Source organism: Engystomops pustulosus, chromosome 1 (genome assembly GCF_040894005.1).
Source record: "Engystomops pustulosus chromosome 1, aEngPut4.maternal, whole genome shotgun sequence".
NCBI classification, from domain to species: Eukaryota; Metazoa; Chordata; class Amphibia; order Anura; family Leptodactylidae; genus Engystomops; species Engystomops pustulosus.
In genome coordinates this window covers 102,280,162-102,299,249 of record NC_092411.1, presented here as the reverse complement: position 1 = coordinate 102,299,249, position 19,088 = coordinate 102,280,162, and the positions used below count along the sequence as shown (strand labels likewise).

The 19,088-nt window shown below is 40.6% G+C and overlaps 1 protein-coding gene across 3 annotated transcripts in view; it reads right to left on the bottom strand.

The window, feature by feature from the left end:
- The window catches only part of ACIN1 (apoptotic chromatin condensation inducer 1), a 57,283-nt gene that overhangs the window by 15,702 nt on the left and 22,493 nt on the right, over positions 1 to 19,088 (bottom strand). For all 3 annotated transcript variants that reach the window (XM_072150303.1, XM_072150310.1, XM_072150317.1), the window contains 3 exons: positions 16,022 to 19,054; positions 8,453 to 8,677; positions 8,231 to 8,343 (listed from right to left, as the gene is read on the bottom strand). In XM_072150303.1, coding sequence (XP_072006404.1) covers positions 8,231 to 8,343; positions 8,453 to 8,677; positions 16,022 to 19,054 — 3,371 coding nt within the window. The remainder of the gene's footprint in view (positions 1 to 8,230; positions 8,344 to 8,452; positions 8,678 to 16,021; positions 19,055 to 19,088) is intronic.

Below are 19,088 nucleotides of genomic sequence, written 5' to 3'. Positions count from 1 at the left end.
AATTACCTGTTAATGACCTATCTGGGACCTCTGCTGATCACAATGGACATAGTTGAATGTACGATTTCGTATGACATAAGTTCTTTAGATTTGTTCTTAAGTTGAATTTGCATCCAAGTCAGAACAGTATATTTTATAATTGTTTGTCCAGACAAAAACTTTTTTTGTCCCAGTGACAATTGGATCAACATGCCTTGCTGTTATTTTTGGCTGGAACAAGGATGCAGCCTGGGACTAAATTAAAGCATCCATAGACCATCGCCAGTGGTCACAGGGGTCAGAGAGATCAGTCTGTAACGGGGGTCGTCTGTAAGTAGGGGACCTTGCATATTTGCTTTGGCTCCATCTGTAGCCAGATGGACAGAAGTGCCAGGATTCTGCATTTCTACAGTTCATCTATGGTAGACGTACCCTAAGGATGCTTAGGACTTCAAAACAGATTCTTAGTCTTAGGCAGTAGCTACAAAAGTATTTAACGGGAACCTGTCACCCTCCCCCATGTCCCCCAGAAAATAAATAGCATATCCCCACACAGTTCCTTATAACAATTCTGGCATCCAAAACGCAAGTAGGAGTGGGTTTGGCCAAAACACATATACATTTCTAATGAAAAGCATGTTGTTGTTTTTTTAAAAAAAAACACCATGTGGGAACCAGCCCTCAATTTGAAAATAAAGCCTCTTCCTCCTAGTTACTCTTTCCTCCCACCTCTGCTTCCCCTTTTTGCAGATAGTCAAGACGGTCGTTTTAATCACAAATGCAAGAATTTTAATAAAACCTCTGAGGATATGCTATTTATTGCTTGTGTTGGACGAAAAAAGGGTGTCTGCTGACAGGTTTCTTAAGACAACTTCTGTCTTTTGCCTTAAAATGTCTTCACATTTAACTCTATCATGTAACTTGGGGGAGGTTGATGGCCAGTTCTGCCGTGACGATGAGAATACAGTGGGCGAGGGAGTCCTACTGCAACATTGACTATACATTTTATCCAACCAATGTCAGATAAAATGAACAATTTTCATTATTTGCATTTAGAAATGCATGTTATGTCAATAACTGCAATGCAGCTAATACAATTCACTACAATAATTTGCCACCCTTGCACAACAGATTGTAGTGAATATTTGTTCCGACTGCTAACACATAATGAAATCTGACTAGCTGACCAATGCTCCCCTAACAGAGTGAAAGAAAGCATGTTAAATTTCAACATACATCCTCGGTTTCTACAATACAATTACAGTAAATGCATTAAAATACCCTTAGTATATATTCCCTGGGTGCCATGCAGAGTTTTCCTTAGCACATGTTGTTGTTGGTTTTTAAAAGTGTAACTAAACTTAATAGTAAGTAATATTTGTAAAACTTTGTATTATACTTTAATTACAGAAAAATGCTTTTATGTCCTATTTCCCGCCTCCATTTCTCCAGGAGTGAGCAGTGTGCATTAAGCAGTTCTGCAGCCTCTACACCGTGGACACAAAAGAAGAGGCTAAAGCCGCTTTCACATATGGCATTTTCCTTGTTTTGAAGCGCAAGGCAATCCCTGTTGGTGGTGCTCGGCCTGATCACATATGCATTTCCATAGAAGCATATGTGATCGTTAACCAGCACCAGTGTTTCACATATTGATTATCGAACGCATAGGTTTTTATGGAAATGCATATGTGATCAAACTGAGCATCACCAATGGGGGTTTCAAAACACAAGGTAATGGCCACCAGTAGCCCCATTTTTGGCTCCCCCATGTCTACACTGCCAAAGAGTTTTGGTAGTAAAAATAGAACTTACCATATTGCATGCAGAGTTCCTTGTCCCCTGGGTGTGGCTAGAGAGGAGAGGCCGCCTGGTCTCCGCATCCATCTGCACATGTACAGCCGCAGATTCATACAGATGCTGACAGCACAGGCGCGAGAATTGCCTGACACGGTCAGTGAGAAGAGGAGATAGTGGGCGGCATTGTATGTATGACGTACACAGGGGGAACCATCGGGGGAGGAGCTATGCAGGGGATGGGAGTTTCCATAGGGAACAGCTGCTCTCTAGCCATGCCCCGGGGAACAAGGGACTAGTGTCCTCATACAGTACATGTAAAGTTTTTCGGTAAATGCTATTTTAACTACTAAAACTCTTTGGCAATGTATAGACTATTCTATGTGGGGGGCTCCTGTTGACTGGTTCCGTGTAAAGGAAATCTCCTACATCAATTTAACCTCTACAAAGCACCTCCAGTGATTGGTTTTCACTTCCTGGCTTCAGTTATTTGTGACCGATGCCTTACTGAACCAATTGTTTTCAATGGGCTTTTCACACTTTTTTTTCAGTGATTAGTTTAAAGCCTGTTCTTTTTAAATTCACTAACAACTGTTCAGAAGTTTCACAGAAAATTCACTGAAGTCATGTACAGAAAACCAATCTGTAAGTTTCCATAAGCAAAATGGCTTTAGTGATAAAAAAAAAAAGTATTAAAGTATTAGTAAAGCATAGTAATGTATGAACTTTTTTTTTTTTTTTGAGGGCAGGAGTTCACCGTATAGCCTAATTATTATGTTATCTTTATTCAATGGGTCAATCAATGGGGATACCATGCGTGAATATTTTTCTTATGTTTTACTAAATTTGCCAAATAAAACCCTAATGTAAGGAAAAATCTATCATTTGTGAATCGCCGTCTTCCAAATGGCAAAACAATTTTACTTTTTTGGCTACGGAGCTGGTTGATGGCTTGTTTTTTGTGGGATAGGTTGTACTTTGCAACAGTATCATTTTGTACATATGTTTTTTGGTCACTTTTTATAGCATTTTTTTTTGGATAAAATAGGTAAAAAATCATAATTTTTGGCAGGTTTTTAACAGTTTTTTTTACGTCGTTAATCGTGAGGGTTCAATAATTATTTACTTTCATTCTACGGGTTGTTACGGATGCTGTGATACTAAATCATAACACAAACCCCACAGATACTTTTTGCGCATTATATAGGTCTCTTTATATGTTATGGGGCTTATGGACATTTTTACTAGTTTATTTTTTATTGAATAATTTTTTTTTTTTTAACTTGTTCCACTATGGGACATGAACAAGCAATCGTGGGCGATCGTGCGGCAGAGACAGCCACTGACAGGCAGTCTAAATTTAACGACTTAAACACCCACGATCTGAGCCCATTCCAGGTGTTACACTGGGATATCGGCTGTTAGTTACATATACTGGATGCTGAGCGTTAAAGCCCAGCACTCTGCGTCCGATATATCACACAGATGCTTGCAACTCCCATTCCTTGCCAAGTTGCAATTAGCCCATCAGCAGATACAAGTGTTATAGTATAGTTGTAGTTGAAATACAGTTTGCAATATTGACAGTGCAGTTTTGTGTGGGGTTTAACAGTAAAATGATGGAGATGAAAGGAAAAATCCTTTTAGTGAGAAGAGATTACTGTATATACTTGAGTATAAGCCGACCCGAGTATAAGCCGAGGCACCCAATTAAAAAAAAAAAAAAAAAAAAAAACACAACTGGAAAAACAGATTGTCTCAAGAGCCAGCCAGTGCGTACCCCCCTGAGCGTAGAGCCAGCCAGTGTAAATAAATAGCCCATTTTTGCACCCCGATATATATAGCCAGTGCCTGCAACTCCCCCGATATATATAGCCAGTGCCTGCAACTCCCCCGATATACACTCACCGGCCACTTTATTAGGTACACCTGTCCAACTGCTCGTTAACACTTAATTTTTAATCAGCCAATAACATGGCGGCAACTCAGTGCATTTAGGCATGTAGACATGGTCAAGACAATCTCCTGCAGTTCAAACCGAGCATCAGTATGGGGAAGAAAGGTGATTTGAGTGCCTTTGAACGTGGCATGGTTGTTGGTGCCAGAAGGGCTGGTCTGAGTATTTCAGAAACTGCTGATCTACTGGGATTTTCACGCACAACCATCTCTAGGGTTTACAGAGAATGGTCCGAAAAAGAAAAAACATCCAGTGAGCGGCAGTTCTGTGGGCGGAAATGCCTTGTTGATGCCAGAGTTCAGAGGAGAATTGGCAGACTGGTTCGAGCTGATAGAAAGGCAACAGTGACTCAAATCGCCACCCGTTACAACCAAGGTAGGCAGAAGAGCATCTCTGAACGCACAGTACATCGAACTTTGAGGCAGATGGGCTACAGCAGCAGAAGACCACACCAGGTGCCACTCCTTTCAGCTAAGAACAGGAATCTGAGGCTACAATTTGCACAAGCTCATCGAAATTGGACAGTAGAAGATTGGAAAAACGTTGCCTGGTCTGAGGAGTCTCGATTTCTGCAGCGACATTCGGATGGTAGGGTCAGAATTTGGCGTCAACAACATGAAAGCATGGATCCATCCTGCCTTGTATCAACGGTTCAGGCTGGTGGTGGTGGTGTCATGGTGTGGGGAATATTTTCTTGGCACTCTTTGGGCCCCTTGGTACCAATTGGGCATCGTTGCAACGCCACAGCCTACCGGAGTATTGTTGCTGACCATGTCCATCCCTTTATGACCACAATGTACCCAACATCTGATGGCTACTTTCAGCAGGATAATGCGCCATGTCATAAAGATGGAATCATCTCAGACTGGTTTCTTGAACATGACAATGAGTTCACTGTACTCAAATGGCCTCCACAGTCACCAGATCTCAATCCAATAGAGCATCTTTGGGATGTGGTGGAACGGGAGATTCGCATCATGGATGTGCAGCCGACAAACCTGCGGCAACTGTGTGATGCCATCTTGTCAATATGGACCAAAATCTCTGAGGAATGCTTCCAGCACATTGTTGAATCTATGCCACGAAGAATTGAGGCAGTTCTGAAGGCAAAAGGGGTCCAACCCGTTACTAGCATGGTGTACCTAATAAAGTGGCCGGTGAGTGTATATAGCCAGTGCCTGCAACCCCCCCCCGATATATATAGCCAGTGCCTGCAACCCCCTGATATATATAGCCAGTGCCTGCACCTGCAACCCCCCGATATATATAGCCAGTGCCTGCACCTGCAACCCCCCGATATATATAGCCAGTGCCTGCAACCCCCCCATATATATATAGCCAGTGCCTGCAACCCCCCCATATATATATAGCCAGTGCCTGCAACCCCCCCATATATATATAGCCAGTGCCTGCAACCCCCCCATATATATATAGCCAGTGCCTGCAACCCCCCCCATATATATATAGCCAGTGCCTGCAACCCCCCCCCATATATATATAGCCAGGGCCTGCAACCCCCCCCATATATATATAGCCAGTGCCCCTTGCATACACCACAACGTCAGCCGATGGAGGCGCACACACTATGATGTTGGGAAGCGGCTGACGTCATGGGGTGTGCAACACAGCCGGGGGAACCCGAGGATGAAGATGGAGCTGAAAACAGAGGAGGACCAATGGGGGCATTGGAAAGGTGAGTACAGTGGGTTTTAAATTCATTGACTCAAGTATAAGGAGAGTTAGGTTTTTTCAGCACATTTTTTGTGCTGAAAAACTTAAACTCGAGTATATACGGTAATTATAGTTAAAGGCTGTTTTAAGTAAAGGCCTGTACAATAATCCTCATGAGACGCCAGCACTAGGTGTGCTTAAAGGGATTTGCCCATGAAAGAAAATTTGCAAAATTTCAATCCCACAAAGACCAGTTATTGGTCCCTTTTCTTATATACTAGCTTCTTTTTACCTGGCGCCATCCCTTGACAAAGACCTGCTATGGTTGAAACGTGCGTTGGGGTTCCACGCCAGGTAACAGTTTGTCCTCTTGGCATTCACATTCTGTGCTTCTTTTGCCGTTTTAACACTATCTGCTAGCGCTTGTGTGATTTTGGCTCTGTTATTTATTGTGCCGTGTACACTGCATGTATCGTTGCCACATTGGCATGTACATGCAAACTGAGGTTTATCTGATCTTTTCCGTGTTGTTCTTGGCCGCATTACATTTGTCTTTACTGCCTCTATACTATTTCTATATTTATTTGTTCATTCTGGACCTATTACGTGGCGTGCATTTGCTCTTCCTGAGATGTACTCATTTTATATACATTTTACTGTCTACATATGTAATTGTCTACATATATAATGTTGTTACCTGAAGCCTCATCAGTCTCTCATTTGCACTTTTTTTTGTTTTTTGGTATTATCTGTCATATATAAAGAGACTTTCTCTGACTTATCTGGTGTATATTACAGTCATATGACATAATAATCTGATTACAGTGCTGTTTTTTTTTCTATTTTTGGTGTATGTTGTCTAAACATTCATTTTGTGTGTGCATATTTACTTGCATCTGACACAGAAAAAGAGAGAGGAGACAGATCAGAGATGAGATCTATGAGATGCATATATCACACAATGACATTCTCAGTTCTGCTATCTCAGCCATACGATACACTGTCAGCTCTGCTGTGCCTCACCCCCTAGATACAGACCTTATCTGCATGTACCTTGTAGATTTACTCTCCTCACGCTGTTTGCCGGCAGGAAGTCAGTGTGTGTGAGCTCCTCCTGGAATTCAAGGGGAAGGGCCGATGCATAGAGGAGCTCAGTGTAGCGTCAGACAGGACAACTATCTGTCCTGCCCAACCCTAGACTTCAGATTTACAGTCGGATCCTGAGGCAACAGAAATTGTGTACACCATGACTGATATAGACAGGTTGGAATTATACGTGAAATGCTGTCTTTTTATAAATATAACAGTGAATTATAGAAATGTTTTAGTTGGTTATCCTGAGTATATATAAGAAGGGGAGTAATCCCTACTGTACAGGGCTAGCAGCAAAGCAATAACACTAAACCACGCAACCAGCCTATTATTACTTTAGGACACAGATTCCAGATTAAGGTCATAGTAAAATAATTTTGGAAGAAGTGAGGTGTGCGGAAAACATGCCGGGGTGATGGCAACTTCTGTCCCCTTGGCTTGGTCAGTATACCCAGTTATAACTGTTGCAGCTAGGTAGGTCAGAGGTTACTTATATAGCTAATGCTTTCCGATATTGCATATTTTGTTTACGTGCATTTGTACAATTGGTTACAGTGAGGGTGGTCATGGGCGTTACCAAGGGTTGTGTTTGGGCCTTTTTCCTCTTTTGTCATATGGTTTGTACATTTAGATTGGTCAGTAAAAGATTGATAATTTTTTTAATAATTGTAAAAAAATTAGGTTTGTTGGTAATTTTAAAGACAGTTTACGGTTAACCTTTTCTTTTAGGGTGGAGTCGCACGTTACAGTTACAACTACATCACAATCAGTTTTAAGGTGCAGTTTTGGTAATTTATCAGGTGAAAGACAAACTGAATGGGTATACAGACTCTGACCTCTCGTGAAGCTCTCTAGATGCTTTACTTTACTCCCAGGCTGCAATGTTTAGCTGTAAAGTGTCTGTAATGAAGCTTTATGGATATTCCTTGGTCCTTTTTCAGCAAAAAAATGTTGAACTCTAATTGGCACTGGGGCAAAAAAAAAAATTCAACTTGAGTACAAACCTATGAAACCTATCTTGTATGTAACCTGGGGACTGCCTGTATTTGATTTTGAAGGGGGAAAAATGTCTTTCACCTGTTAAATTTACAAAACTGCACCTCAAAGCGGATTGTGATGCAGTTTTATTTTTGTTTTTTTTAATTTTGATTCCCCAGATAATATGGTCATTTTACAGCTGTGTTAAGCAAACTGAAGAACGGCTTTAAGAAGTACATGGACAAACGCATCCAGTTAGATCTGATTAGAGGATTAAAAAACACAACCGGTCCTAAAATTATGTGAACATGATTTCAGCAAATAATTAAAATTAATGAAAATTTATACAATTTTCCTTTATACTGTATCTGCTTGCTGTCCTTCTATAGTAAACTGCATTATTTACTTCAAGAACACAAAAAATGTTCCATAGTCATGTGATCTCACACAGGTGCAGGGCTCGTTAGTATCACAGAGTAATTAGAGTCGTGCATCACATGACCAGGGACACATTTCTAGTCACTGGAACGCTAAACAATGAAGCTTCCAATAGAAGGACAACAAGCAGAGATCTAAAAAATTGCAAGGGATTGATACAAAAAGTATATTGGAAAATTGTACAACATTTCATTAAATAAACCTGATCAATTACTTGCTGTAAGTGAAGCACCCCTGTAATAGAATGCATGTTATATGTCTGTAAGCACTGTGCTGTGAAAATGCACAGGTCCCTCCATGATGACCACTTTTGACACTTACACATTGTCGTTTCCTGGGCTGTGTTCCTCTTCCACCTCCTGCTCCTCAGGGACAGAACCTTTTTGGTCCTGATCCTCAGCCTGTGGCTCTAATCTTAATCTCTTACTCTGTTCCTGACAGGAAAAAAAAGGGAAGACAAGGTAAGGGTAAGGTATTGTATCAAGCTTATATGAATGACTGATTCAAGTTATCAATGAACTGTGGCAGTACGGTTTCACATACTTGCTCCTCTCCATCATCGGCTTCATGCAATCTGCGCCGCTCCCCGCGGCCTGGAAGAGAGGGGTTGTGCTCCTGGATAAAGGAGTTCCTCTGCAGCCGCACCGTGGTTTGTGGAGGAGTAGGAGGAGGAGAGGTAATCGGTAAAGTTTGTAAGGCGTCTACAGTCGAGTCTTCGAAAGGAAGAACAGGGCATTCTGTCTCCAACCTCTCGGTACATGAGTGCTCCTTAAAAATAAAAGTAATATGTTATGCGCTCTGCTATTGAAATATGCAGCTGGTCTTTATATAGTGCCTGCAGAATTTCCTGCCAAGGCCTTTTTGGTTGTTTTCTTTCCATTTTTCACTCCCCACCTTAAAAAAATCTTTCCATAAAAAAGGGCATGTTTTCAGTGTATCAGATTGCACTTCATAGTGACGGTATTTAATATTCTATGCCGTGTACTGGGGAGTGGGGAAAAATTCCAAATGCAGGGAAATTGGTGAAAAAACGAATTTGCACAATTTTCTTGTGGGTTTGGATTTTACGGTGCATCCCAATTGAAATGTCTACTTTATTCCTTGGGTCAATGCGATCACGAGGATACCAAATTTGTATAGGTTTTTATAATGTTTTCATACATTTACAAAAATTAAAACCTCCTGCACAAAAAAAAAAAATTAAAAAAAAAAATCACTTTTTCATACTTCAGTCTACAGAGCTGTAGGTAGTGTCATTTTTTGCAACTTTTAATGACGCTTTCAATGCTTCTATTTTTAGGACTGTAGGACGTTTTGATCACTTATTATAGAATTTTTTATTATTTTTTATAATGTCAAAAAAGTGTCATTTTCGGTGATACCCCAACTTGTTTATGATTTTTACTTTTTATTTATATGACTTCTAGGGTAAGGGGGGTGATTAGAATTTTTAGGTTTTTTTTTTTACTATTCTTCAGACCCACTCGGGTAACTTTAACTACAGTATGGCAGTATATGGGGATTTTCATCCTCATTTATTACGATGTGCGAATCAAACATTGTAATAATTAGGTTAAAAAGGAAGCACCAACAGCCCATGAGCCCTCTTTTCACCCCCAGCCGACGCATGACGTACTATTACGTCATTAAGGGTTTAAAGAAATGGATTACCCATCCATATCTGTGTGAGAACCTTTTGTAATTTTGGCAAGTTCTGTGCAGCGCTGCGTAATCTGTGTGCGCTATATAAATAAAGAATTATTATTATTATTGTCAGTAAAGGTCTGTGCACCATGGTCTACCAACTTCCAAAATTAAGGGACAGTCTTGACACCTTGCCGCCTATAGGCTTTTTTTTTAATTTTATGTTTCCATTTTTTGATCCCGTTATTTAAAAAAAAAAATCCATAACTTATATTTTTCAGTGTACTGAACTTAAGGACTACTTGTTTTCTGAGTAACAAATTGTATTTCCTAATGGCGGGATTTAATTTTCCATGCAGGAAAAAAAATTCCCAAGAAATTCTGCATTTGCGGCAGTTTCTTGTAAGCTTTGCTCTTTATGGATTTCAATGTGCTACAAATGACACCTTCACTTTATTCTCTGTGTCTGTACAATCACAGGGATACAAAATCTATAGAGGTTTTAACCCCTTCCCGACATTTGACGTAATAGTACTGCATCGCGGGAGGTGCGTTCCCGCAAAATGCAGTACTATTACGTCAAGCTTCTGGCCCCGGCTCCTGAACGGAGCCGGGGCCAGAAGCTGCGGGTGTCGGCTATATGGTATAGCTGACACCCGCCTCTAACACCCGCGATCGGAGATTTCTCCGATCGCGGGTGTTAACCCCTAACACGCCGCGGTCGCGCTGACCGCGGCGTGTCAGAGGCATTTAAAGTATTTTAAATGTGAATCGGACCCCCCCGCGGCGCTTACCGGGGGGGTCCGCTCCTCCGATCGCAGCCCCGGGACTGCCGGTGCCCGGGGCTGCGCGATCTTCATCCGGAAGCCGGGTCCTGCCTTCAGGCAGGACCCGGCTGTAAGACACTGGGCATGCGCAGCATGCTCAGTGTCTTACATTACACAGTGCAATACATCTGTATTGCACTGTGTAACCTGTAAAATAGCTTGAACAAGTGATCAGAAGATCACTTGTTCAAGCTTAGGTGTCATTAACTGTAAAAAAAGTAAAAATAAATAAATAAAGGTTTTTTACAGTAAAAATAAATAATAAAAGAAAGTGAAAGTCCCCCCAAACACCACATTTCCCTTTACACAAGTAATAAAGTATAAAAAACACTAAATCACGAAAAAACCCCACTTATTTGGTATCGCCGCGTCCGTAACAATCTGTACAATAAATCCTAATCATAATTGGACCCGCTCGGTGAACGTGGTAAAAAAAAAAAACCAAAAACTTGCCAAAAATAAAAACTTTTTATCAAATTGCTTTACAAAAAATGTTCTAAAAAGTGATCCGAAAAAGTTACAAGCACCAAAATGATACCGATAAAAAGAGCAACTTGTCACGCAAAAAATAAGCTTACAACCAGCTCCGTAAACAAAAAAATACTAAAATTATGCCACTATAAAAATGGCAATACTAAAACAAATGCAATTTTTTCTATTCTACTTTTCCTTCAATAAAATTGGACAAATATAAATAAAACTATATAAATGAGGTATCACCGTAATCGTAGTGATCCGTAGAATAAAGATAATATATTATTGTTATGCTACAGTGAACAACCCCCCAAAAAAATGCTAAAAATCCAAAACAAGAATTGATGATTTTATTTTCCTCCACACGTAAAAAGTTAATAAAATTTCTTCAATAAGCTAAAAACCCACTAAAATGAAGGTTTTTTTTACAGTGCATCTCGTCTCGCAAAAAATAAGCCCTTATTTGTCTAAATTGCTTAAAAAATAAATAAAGATTGTATAGCCTATTCCCAACGAGCGTTGTTATAGAACGGTGCGGCGGGTAGTGACTTTCCAACACCGGTCAGGGTAAGACGGCGGCTGTTCACTGATCGGGGTAAGACGGCGGCTGTTCCTGACAGCCATCCATCCTGCCCCATGGACCAGAAGGGTTACGTCCCCCCCACACACCCCCAGTTTATTATCGCTGCTACTGGCTCATCAATTCAGACAAGCCAATAGCAGCGAATTTACTTATGACGTCAGTAATACCGATCACCAGGTCTGTAGACACGGTGATCGGGGCAGGGTGGCGGCTGTTCCTGACAGCCACCAATTTTGCCTTGCGGTCCAGAGGGGTTTTGTTGCCCCCCTCTGTCCATGTTTGCCGCTATTTGCTGGTCGATATGGTCCAGCCAAAAGCAGCAATATTCGTCACAATGGGCATCGCTAGGGTGAATAAGAGCAACACTTGGCGATAATTTCCCTACGAAAAACCAAGATATGGTACAAAAGTGCTGGCCATGCAGGTCCTGCCATATCATTTCAAGAGGAAGATATTAGGAAACTAATATTGGGACAAGAAGGACGGGGCCCCAGTACCTCTGGTTTAGATGTTCCTGTGTTTTGCCAGGGCAGCATTTTCCCGGTGAATTCTGCTGCTTCTAATGGTAGGACTCAATAGGACTCAATGGTAGGACTCAATAAAGAGTCTGTTCCAAAAGAGAAGTTAGGATGGACACTACATACTAAGGATGGACACTACATACTACTAAGAGACCTGCGACAACTCCAGAGTGACAAAAGTTTAGTTGGTCCCCTGGTCTATTCTACCTCCTTATACACTAGACATTCACAATTCACGCCCAACCTATTGTGAATTAATTTCGGTAAAATGAATAATTGTAACAACTGTTATGTCCCGTTGCTCCCTATACCCCTCCATTATTTCATAAGGGGCGCCACATAACGGGCACTGAACTTTCCAGAAATAATTGCAATTTCCATCTTGGACTCCATTGCACATCATATTTGGAATCCACCTATATGTTCAAAATGCTCATTTCACCACGTGTATTACACTACACCACATATTACACCTTGCTATATTCCCCAAGGGGTGTACATTCAACAATTAGGGTCACTTTTCGGGTTTTTCTCTGTTTTGGTACCACTACGTCTCTCCAAATGTATCCTGACACATGTGAAGGATTTCTTACAAATTTGGCCTCTAAAAGACAAACATCCCTCTTTTCCTCTACTGTGCGCCCATAAAGCATTTTATATGCACATGTGGGGTACTTCTACACTCGGGAGAAATAGTTTTACACCTTTTTTGGGGTTATTTAATATATTATCCCTTGTGGCTTACATAAATTAGGGGTAAAGTGACATTTATAGGAAAATTTTCACCTTTTTAATGATTCGGGCTAATTGGATCATTCACCTGTAGGGGCAAATACATATATTACACATTGCAAAATTCTCTAAGGGGTGTGCATTCAAAAATTAGGGTCACTTTTCGGATTCTTCTCTGTTTTATACCACTAGGGCTCTCCAAATGCATGTCAAACATTTCTGTCAAATTTGGCTTCTAAAAGGCAAACATTCCCCTTTCCTTTTACTGTGCGCCCATACAACATTTTATATACACATGTGGGGTACTTCTACACTCGAGAGAAATAGGTTTACACATTTTGGGGGGTTATTACATTTTTTATCCCTTGTGGCTATATAAAATTAGGAGTAAAATGACCTTTATAAGAAAATGTTCACCTTTTATCTATTTAAGTCCTAATTAAATCAAACACCTTTACGGACAAATACACATATTACACCTTGCTAAATTCTCTAAGGGGTGTGCTTTCCAAAATGGTGATACTTGTTGGGGTTCCCCTCTGTTTTGGTACCACTACGGCTCTCTAAATGCATCCTGACATATGTAAAGGATGTCTGTCAAATTTGGCTTCTAAAAGGCCAACGCCCCTCTTTCCCTTCTGAGCTTTACTGCGTACCCATACAACATTTTATTTGCATGTGTGGGGCAATTTTATACTCGGGAGAAATGCTAGTACACATTTTTTGGGGTTGTTTCATCTTTAATGCCTTATGGGATACAAAAATTAGCCGTAAAAGTGACTTTTTGGGGAAAATGTTCACCTTTTTCCTTTTAGGGACCTAATTGAAGCAAACACCTGTAGGGGTAAATACACATATTACACCTTTCTGAATTCTCCAAAGGGTGAACTTTCCAAAATGGTGACACTTGTTGGGGTTCCCCTCCGTTTTGATACCACTAGGGCTCTCCAAATGCATCCTGACACATGTAAATGATGATTGTCAAATCTGGCTTCTAAAAGGCCAAAGCCCCTCTTTCCCTTCTGAGCCCTACTTTACACCCATACAACACTTTATATGCAAAAGTGGTGCAGTTCTGTGCTTAGGAGAAATAGTTTTACACATTTATGGGGTTGTTTCATCTTTTATCCCTTGTGGCTTACAAAAATTTGGGGTAAAAGTGACTTTTTTGAGAAAATTTTCACCTTTTTTCCCTTTTGGGGCCTAATTGAATCAAACACCTGTTGGGGAAAATACACAAATTACACGTTGCTAAACTCTCCAAGGTGTGTACTTTCCAAAATGGTGTCTCATGTTGGGGCTTTCCTCTGTTTTGGTACCACTATGGCTCTCCAAATGCATCCTGACACATGTAAACTTTTTCAGCCATATTTACCCTGCAAAAACGAAACAACGCTCTTTCCATTCCAAGTTCCCCCCTGTGCCCGTACAGCAGGGTACAGTGACAAAATGGGTATTGGCATGCTCAGGAGGAATTGCCCTAAACATTGTAAAATGCATTTTCCTTTTTAACCCATTGTGAAGGTGCAAATTTTAGTGTTCAATGAATCTATAGTAAGATAAAATTACATTTCTCTAATTTCACTTTCATTTATCTTTCACGCTCATGAAACGCTCAAAGGGTTAACAAAATTCCCAAAGGTTGTTTTGAATATTTTGAGGGGTGTAGTTTCTAAAATGGTGTCATTTGTGGGGGGTTTCTGTCATGTGGGCCTTATAAAGTCACTTCTAACTAAATTGACCCTCCAAAAGTAGGTTTTGATGATTTTCGTGAAAATCTGAAAAATTGCACCTAAAGTTATAAGCCTCCTAACATCCAAAATAAAGGAAAAGATGTTTGAAAAATGATGCCAAGTTAAAGCAGACATATGGAAAATGTTAGTTATCAAGTTATTTTAGTGATATGACCAACTTTCCAAAAAGTAGAAAATTTTGAATTTGGAAAACATTGTTTTTTTCAAAATTTTTGCCAAATTTCCATTTATTTCATAAATAAATACTAAATATATTTATTAAATTTCTCAACCAGCATGAAGTACAATGTGTCACGAAAAAACAATCTCAAAATCAACTGGATATGTTAAAGCGTTCCAAAGTTATAACCACTTAAATAGACACATGTCAGATTTTAAAAAATGGTCCGTGTCAGGAAGGTGAAAAGTGGCTTCAGCGTTAAGGGGTTAATAGATTTAAGAAAAAAAAATTTAAAAACCAATTCTTTGTTTCGCCTTATTCTGATACTAATAACTTTTTCATACACAAGTGTATAGAGCTATGAAAGGCGTAAGAACCAATCACTTGCGTTTCCTGCATTATGCAGCAAACACCCAGTATGTCTGAAGAGCCATCTTCAAAGAATCTTAAAAAGGGGTTAATGGGGTTGTGCACAAATTATTATTGATAACCTATTCTCGATAAAAGCAATAGCTGATCATGGGGGTAAACATCCAAAGCCATAACTGATATGTTCCAGTCCGCAGGGCAGTGAGACTGATGTAGATGGCCATCAATAAAACTTTGTACACAAACCCTTTAAATTTGACCTGTCACCCTAAAAAAACCTCTATGAGCTGCTTACTGAAGTATGCTACCCCAGATGTAGCAGTGATAAAATGCTAGCTTTATCTGAACCATCCCCAAAAAAAGCTAGCAAACACTGCAGTGCCATACCCAGAGAATGGTGGACCAAGCTTACAGCGGTTCGGCAGATTCATGAGTGGGTGGGACTAGGTGGTGACTGCTGCATGAAGCCTGGCAATCACCGTCGGCCTATGGCGTGGAAGGAGCGGTCCGGGGCAAAAGCAGTTCCTCCGAACGCCCCCTCGTGAATAGAGTATGGCACTGCAGGGTTTGCCACCTTTTTATGTATATAGGCTTTGGGGGCATTTTTAATGATTTTTTTTATATGGGACATAAACAAGCAACAGTCTGATTGCTTGTTCATCATAATACCCTGCAACAGCATAGGCTGACAGTGCCTGAAAGGTCCTTACAGACCGTGGGTGTTACACAGGGATGTCAGCATTGTGTCCATGACATACACATACTGAATGGAGCACTAAGTCACATAGCTAAGTGCAGTACATATACGTCAGTAGCGATAACCAGTTAATATTTGATATTATGTACAAATATATAATCTATAAAGATTTTTTATGGAATCTGGGTGCTGACTGTAGAGAAATGGGAGAGAAAAATTGAAAGATTTTCCAAAGAACTAAAACAGGACAATGGATGTAGACTGAGATTCCCCCTGGATAAACTGATATCATTGAGCTTGGTGATCTTGGACATAATTTACCTTATTGAAGTAAAATCAAAACATCCTTACCTTGTTACTATGAGGAGATGAGGACCTGGATGACTGTGACTTCTGATCCTGTCTTTCAGGTGATGAGGATTTAGAATGGGAGCTACGTCTGGAATGGGAGGACCTCTCTGTAGAAGAACGTGATGAGCGAGAAGATGATGAGGACGATGATGATGAAGAGGAGGAGGAAGAGGATGAAGAGGAGGAAGAAGAGCTCCTACTTCGTCTGAATTCTACCATAGTTTCCCCCTTTACTACTTCCTCCACTTCAAGAGAGCTTTCTTCTACTTCATGGTGCCGATCTTTATCTTGCATCAACTCATCTGTAGTATTGTCTTTCGACAAGGCCTCTTTTTGTGGTTGAGCTGGTTCCTCTTCCTTTGGTGGTTCTATTTTTTCTGATACATCAATAACATCATTGCTCTCCGAATGACCAATCTCAGGAGACAATATCTGTTCTGCTGGAACATCTACATCCATAAGGCTTTCTGCCCCCAATTGATTTAGCTCTAGTGGTGGATTTGAGACCATTTGGACAACATCCTCTACAGTTTCGGAATCTTTGCTTTCATCTTCTATTGTAGATTGTGCAACAGATTTATTATCAAGCTCATCTTGAGTTGGTACAGCTACCGGAGTCATCTCAGGTTCTTCTATATTTTGTTCTGGTGGTGCTTCAAACAGAATTTGTTCTTTGCCTTCTTCCACTGAGGTTGCTTCATGATCTTCTGAGATCTCTTTCTTCAACTCTGGCTCTTCTGGTGCAGTAACTGGAACTTCCTCTTCTGCCTGGGTCACATCAGACTGCTGGGTATTTGTGGCGTTCTCTGAAGATTGGTTCTGAACTACCTCGGGATCTATACGATTAGAATCACATTGTTTTGAATATTCCGGAATATCCTCTACAGTACTCTTTGAAATATTGTCTTCAGTTTCAGCTACAGGTAATGCAAAAGGTTCATCAACAGTATTATCTTGCATAATAGGTGGTAATGTGTTCAGATCTGAACTAACTGATGAATCTTTGTCAACCACATTATTGCCTGAGGCTTCAATGTCCACGGCACTGTCCTGCTGAGATACTTCAGCAACATGGGATATCATATTGGCGACTGCTGCTTCTTGTTCTTCTACAGAAACATTATGAGATGGTTGTACTATAGAATATTCCAGTACGGTATCAGAGTTACTACATGATGACAAAACTGAAATGCCTGAAGAGTTTGGAGTTGTTTCAGTTGCGGTCGATAGCCCACTATCTTCCTGACTGACTACCAGTCTCAAATGCTCAGTTGATAACATTTTAGGGGCTTCTTCTATATGCACAGCTACATTTGCCGTTTCCTCAAAAGTGATAGGTTCTTGCTTAGCTGGTGATATGGGCATTGGAGAAATTACATCCGTTTCTGTTTTATCCAAAGTTGTATCCACAATCATAGGACAAGCTTCAGTCACTGTTTCACACTCGGATTCATTAGCTTTTTGTGGTTCTGTATATGGCTTTAAAGAGGGTTCAACTTGTGTAGAAGGGGACTGATGTGTTTCCTGGACTGTTTCAGTAACAATGGCTTCTGTGGATTCAACTTTTTCAGCGTCAGGAACTTCTGTGCTATTTTCAGTTATTTCCATAGGTTCTTCAGTAACCGATGCTCCCTTGTTTTCTAAAATAATTTCTGGGGTTTCCTCTATTAAGGATCCTTTTTCAGTTTGTGGACTTGTAATAACAAGGGATGACTCTTCCATTTCTGATAGGCCAGAACCACATTTACTTTCAGTTACAGAGTTGTCTGGGAGAATGTTGGTGCTGGTGGTTTCTTTCACTTCGCTCTCTATAACGGCGTCTGAAGATTCAACTAATTGTGGTTTGTCGTCTATCATCTCTTTGGGTTCTACTCCAACTTCAGTCTTCTGTAGGTTTGCCTCAGTTGGCTCCTCTGGTTTTACTTCAGTCGGAATACAATCAGATACTTTTTGAACAATTTCTTTTTCACTATCCAGTGGCTCATTAGATACTACTGCCGCTTGTGTTTTCTCCTGAGGATCCACTGCTCGTATAGGATGGTCCTGATGTGCACTGGAGCCTCTAATCCTTAACCGCCTTGTCCTAGGTAAACTAGGGGAACAAGCTGGTGAAGGGTCAGATTTTTCAGATTCATTTGGGCCACTAACTAATGAAGAACTCGCATCTGATTTTTCATGAAAAGGTTTTGATAAATCAGTTGTTGTGACTGATTCAGTAGAAGACTGGCTTTCTTTAACCTCAGGACAAGGCTTAGTGTCTGGTTTTTCTAATATGGACATAGCCTGTACACCCCTTGATGACAGCTTCTCCACTATTTGCAGACTTTGTGTACTAACAGATGTTGCACATTCCAATTTTGAACGAACTGGAGGCTTCATCAAAACTATAGATGACCTGACTTTTGCATCCTTTGCATTCTTAGCGTCTGCAGACGTTTGTGAATCCGGTGGTGTAATCTCCATTTTTTCATCTTCCTGTTCACTGGGTGTAGTCTGTTGAATAACACTTGTTGATACAGGAGCCTGCTGTACTGCTACATCTGCAACAGTCTCAATCCTTTCTTTTGGCTGGCGTCTCCATTTCTGGGGTGATCTATGACTCTTTGGGCTTTCTCTGACAAGCAGCTTTGGAGAGCTAGTTTTCTCTGTCACTAGAGATACTTGCTTCTCAGAAATCTGCTGGTGAGCGTCTTGAAGAGACAGCATTGGAGGAACACGTTCTTCTGAAGTCTCCTCTCCCTCAAGAGTTGAAGCTTTAGAAACAGTTTCTAATAATTCAGGTGGAGAAGGTGACCTTTTCAATTTTGGTGACTTTTTGGGAAGAGCCATTGTTGTTCTTGAAGACCTTCTTCTTTTGGGCGTTTCTTCCTCATCTTTCTCAATGATTAGCTCCTTTTCTTCTTCCATTTCTTCCTCCCCTTCTTCAGCGACCTCTTCTACCTCTTCTTTTGCAGCAGATTTACGCCCACGTGAGGATGTCCTGCGAGATTCTTGCACTGGTTGCGCAATGACGCTTGGCTTAGAAACTTTGGCCTACAAAACAAAGACAAATAAATCTAAGCCTGCA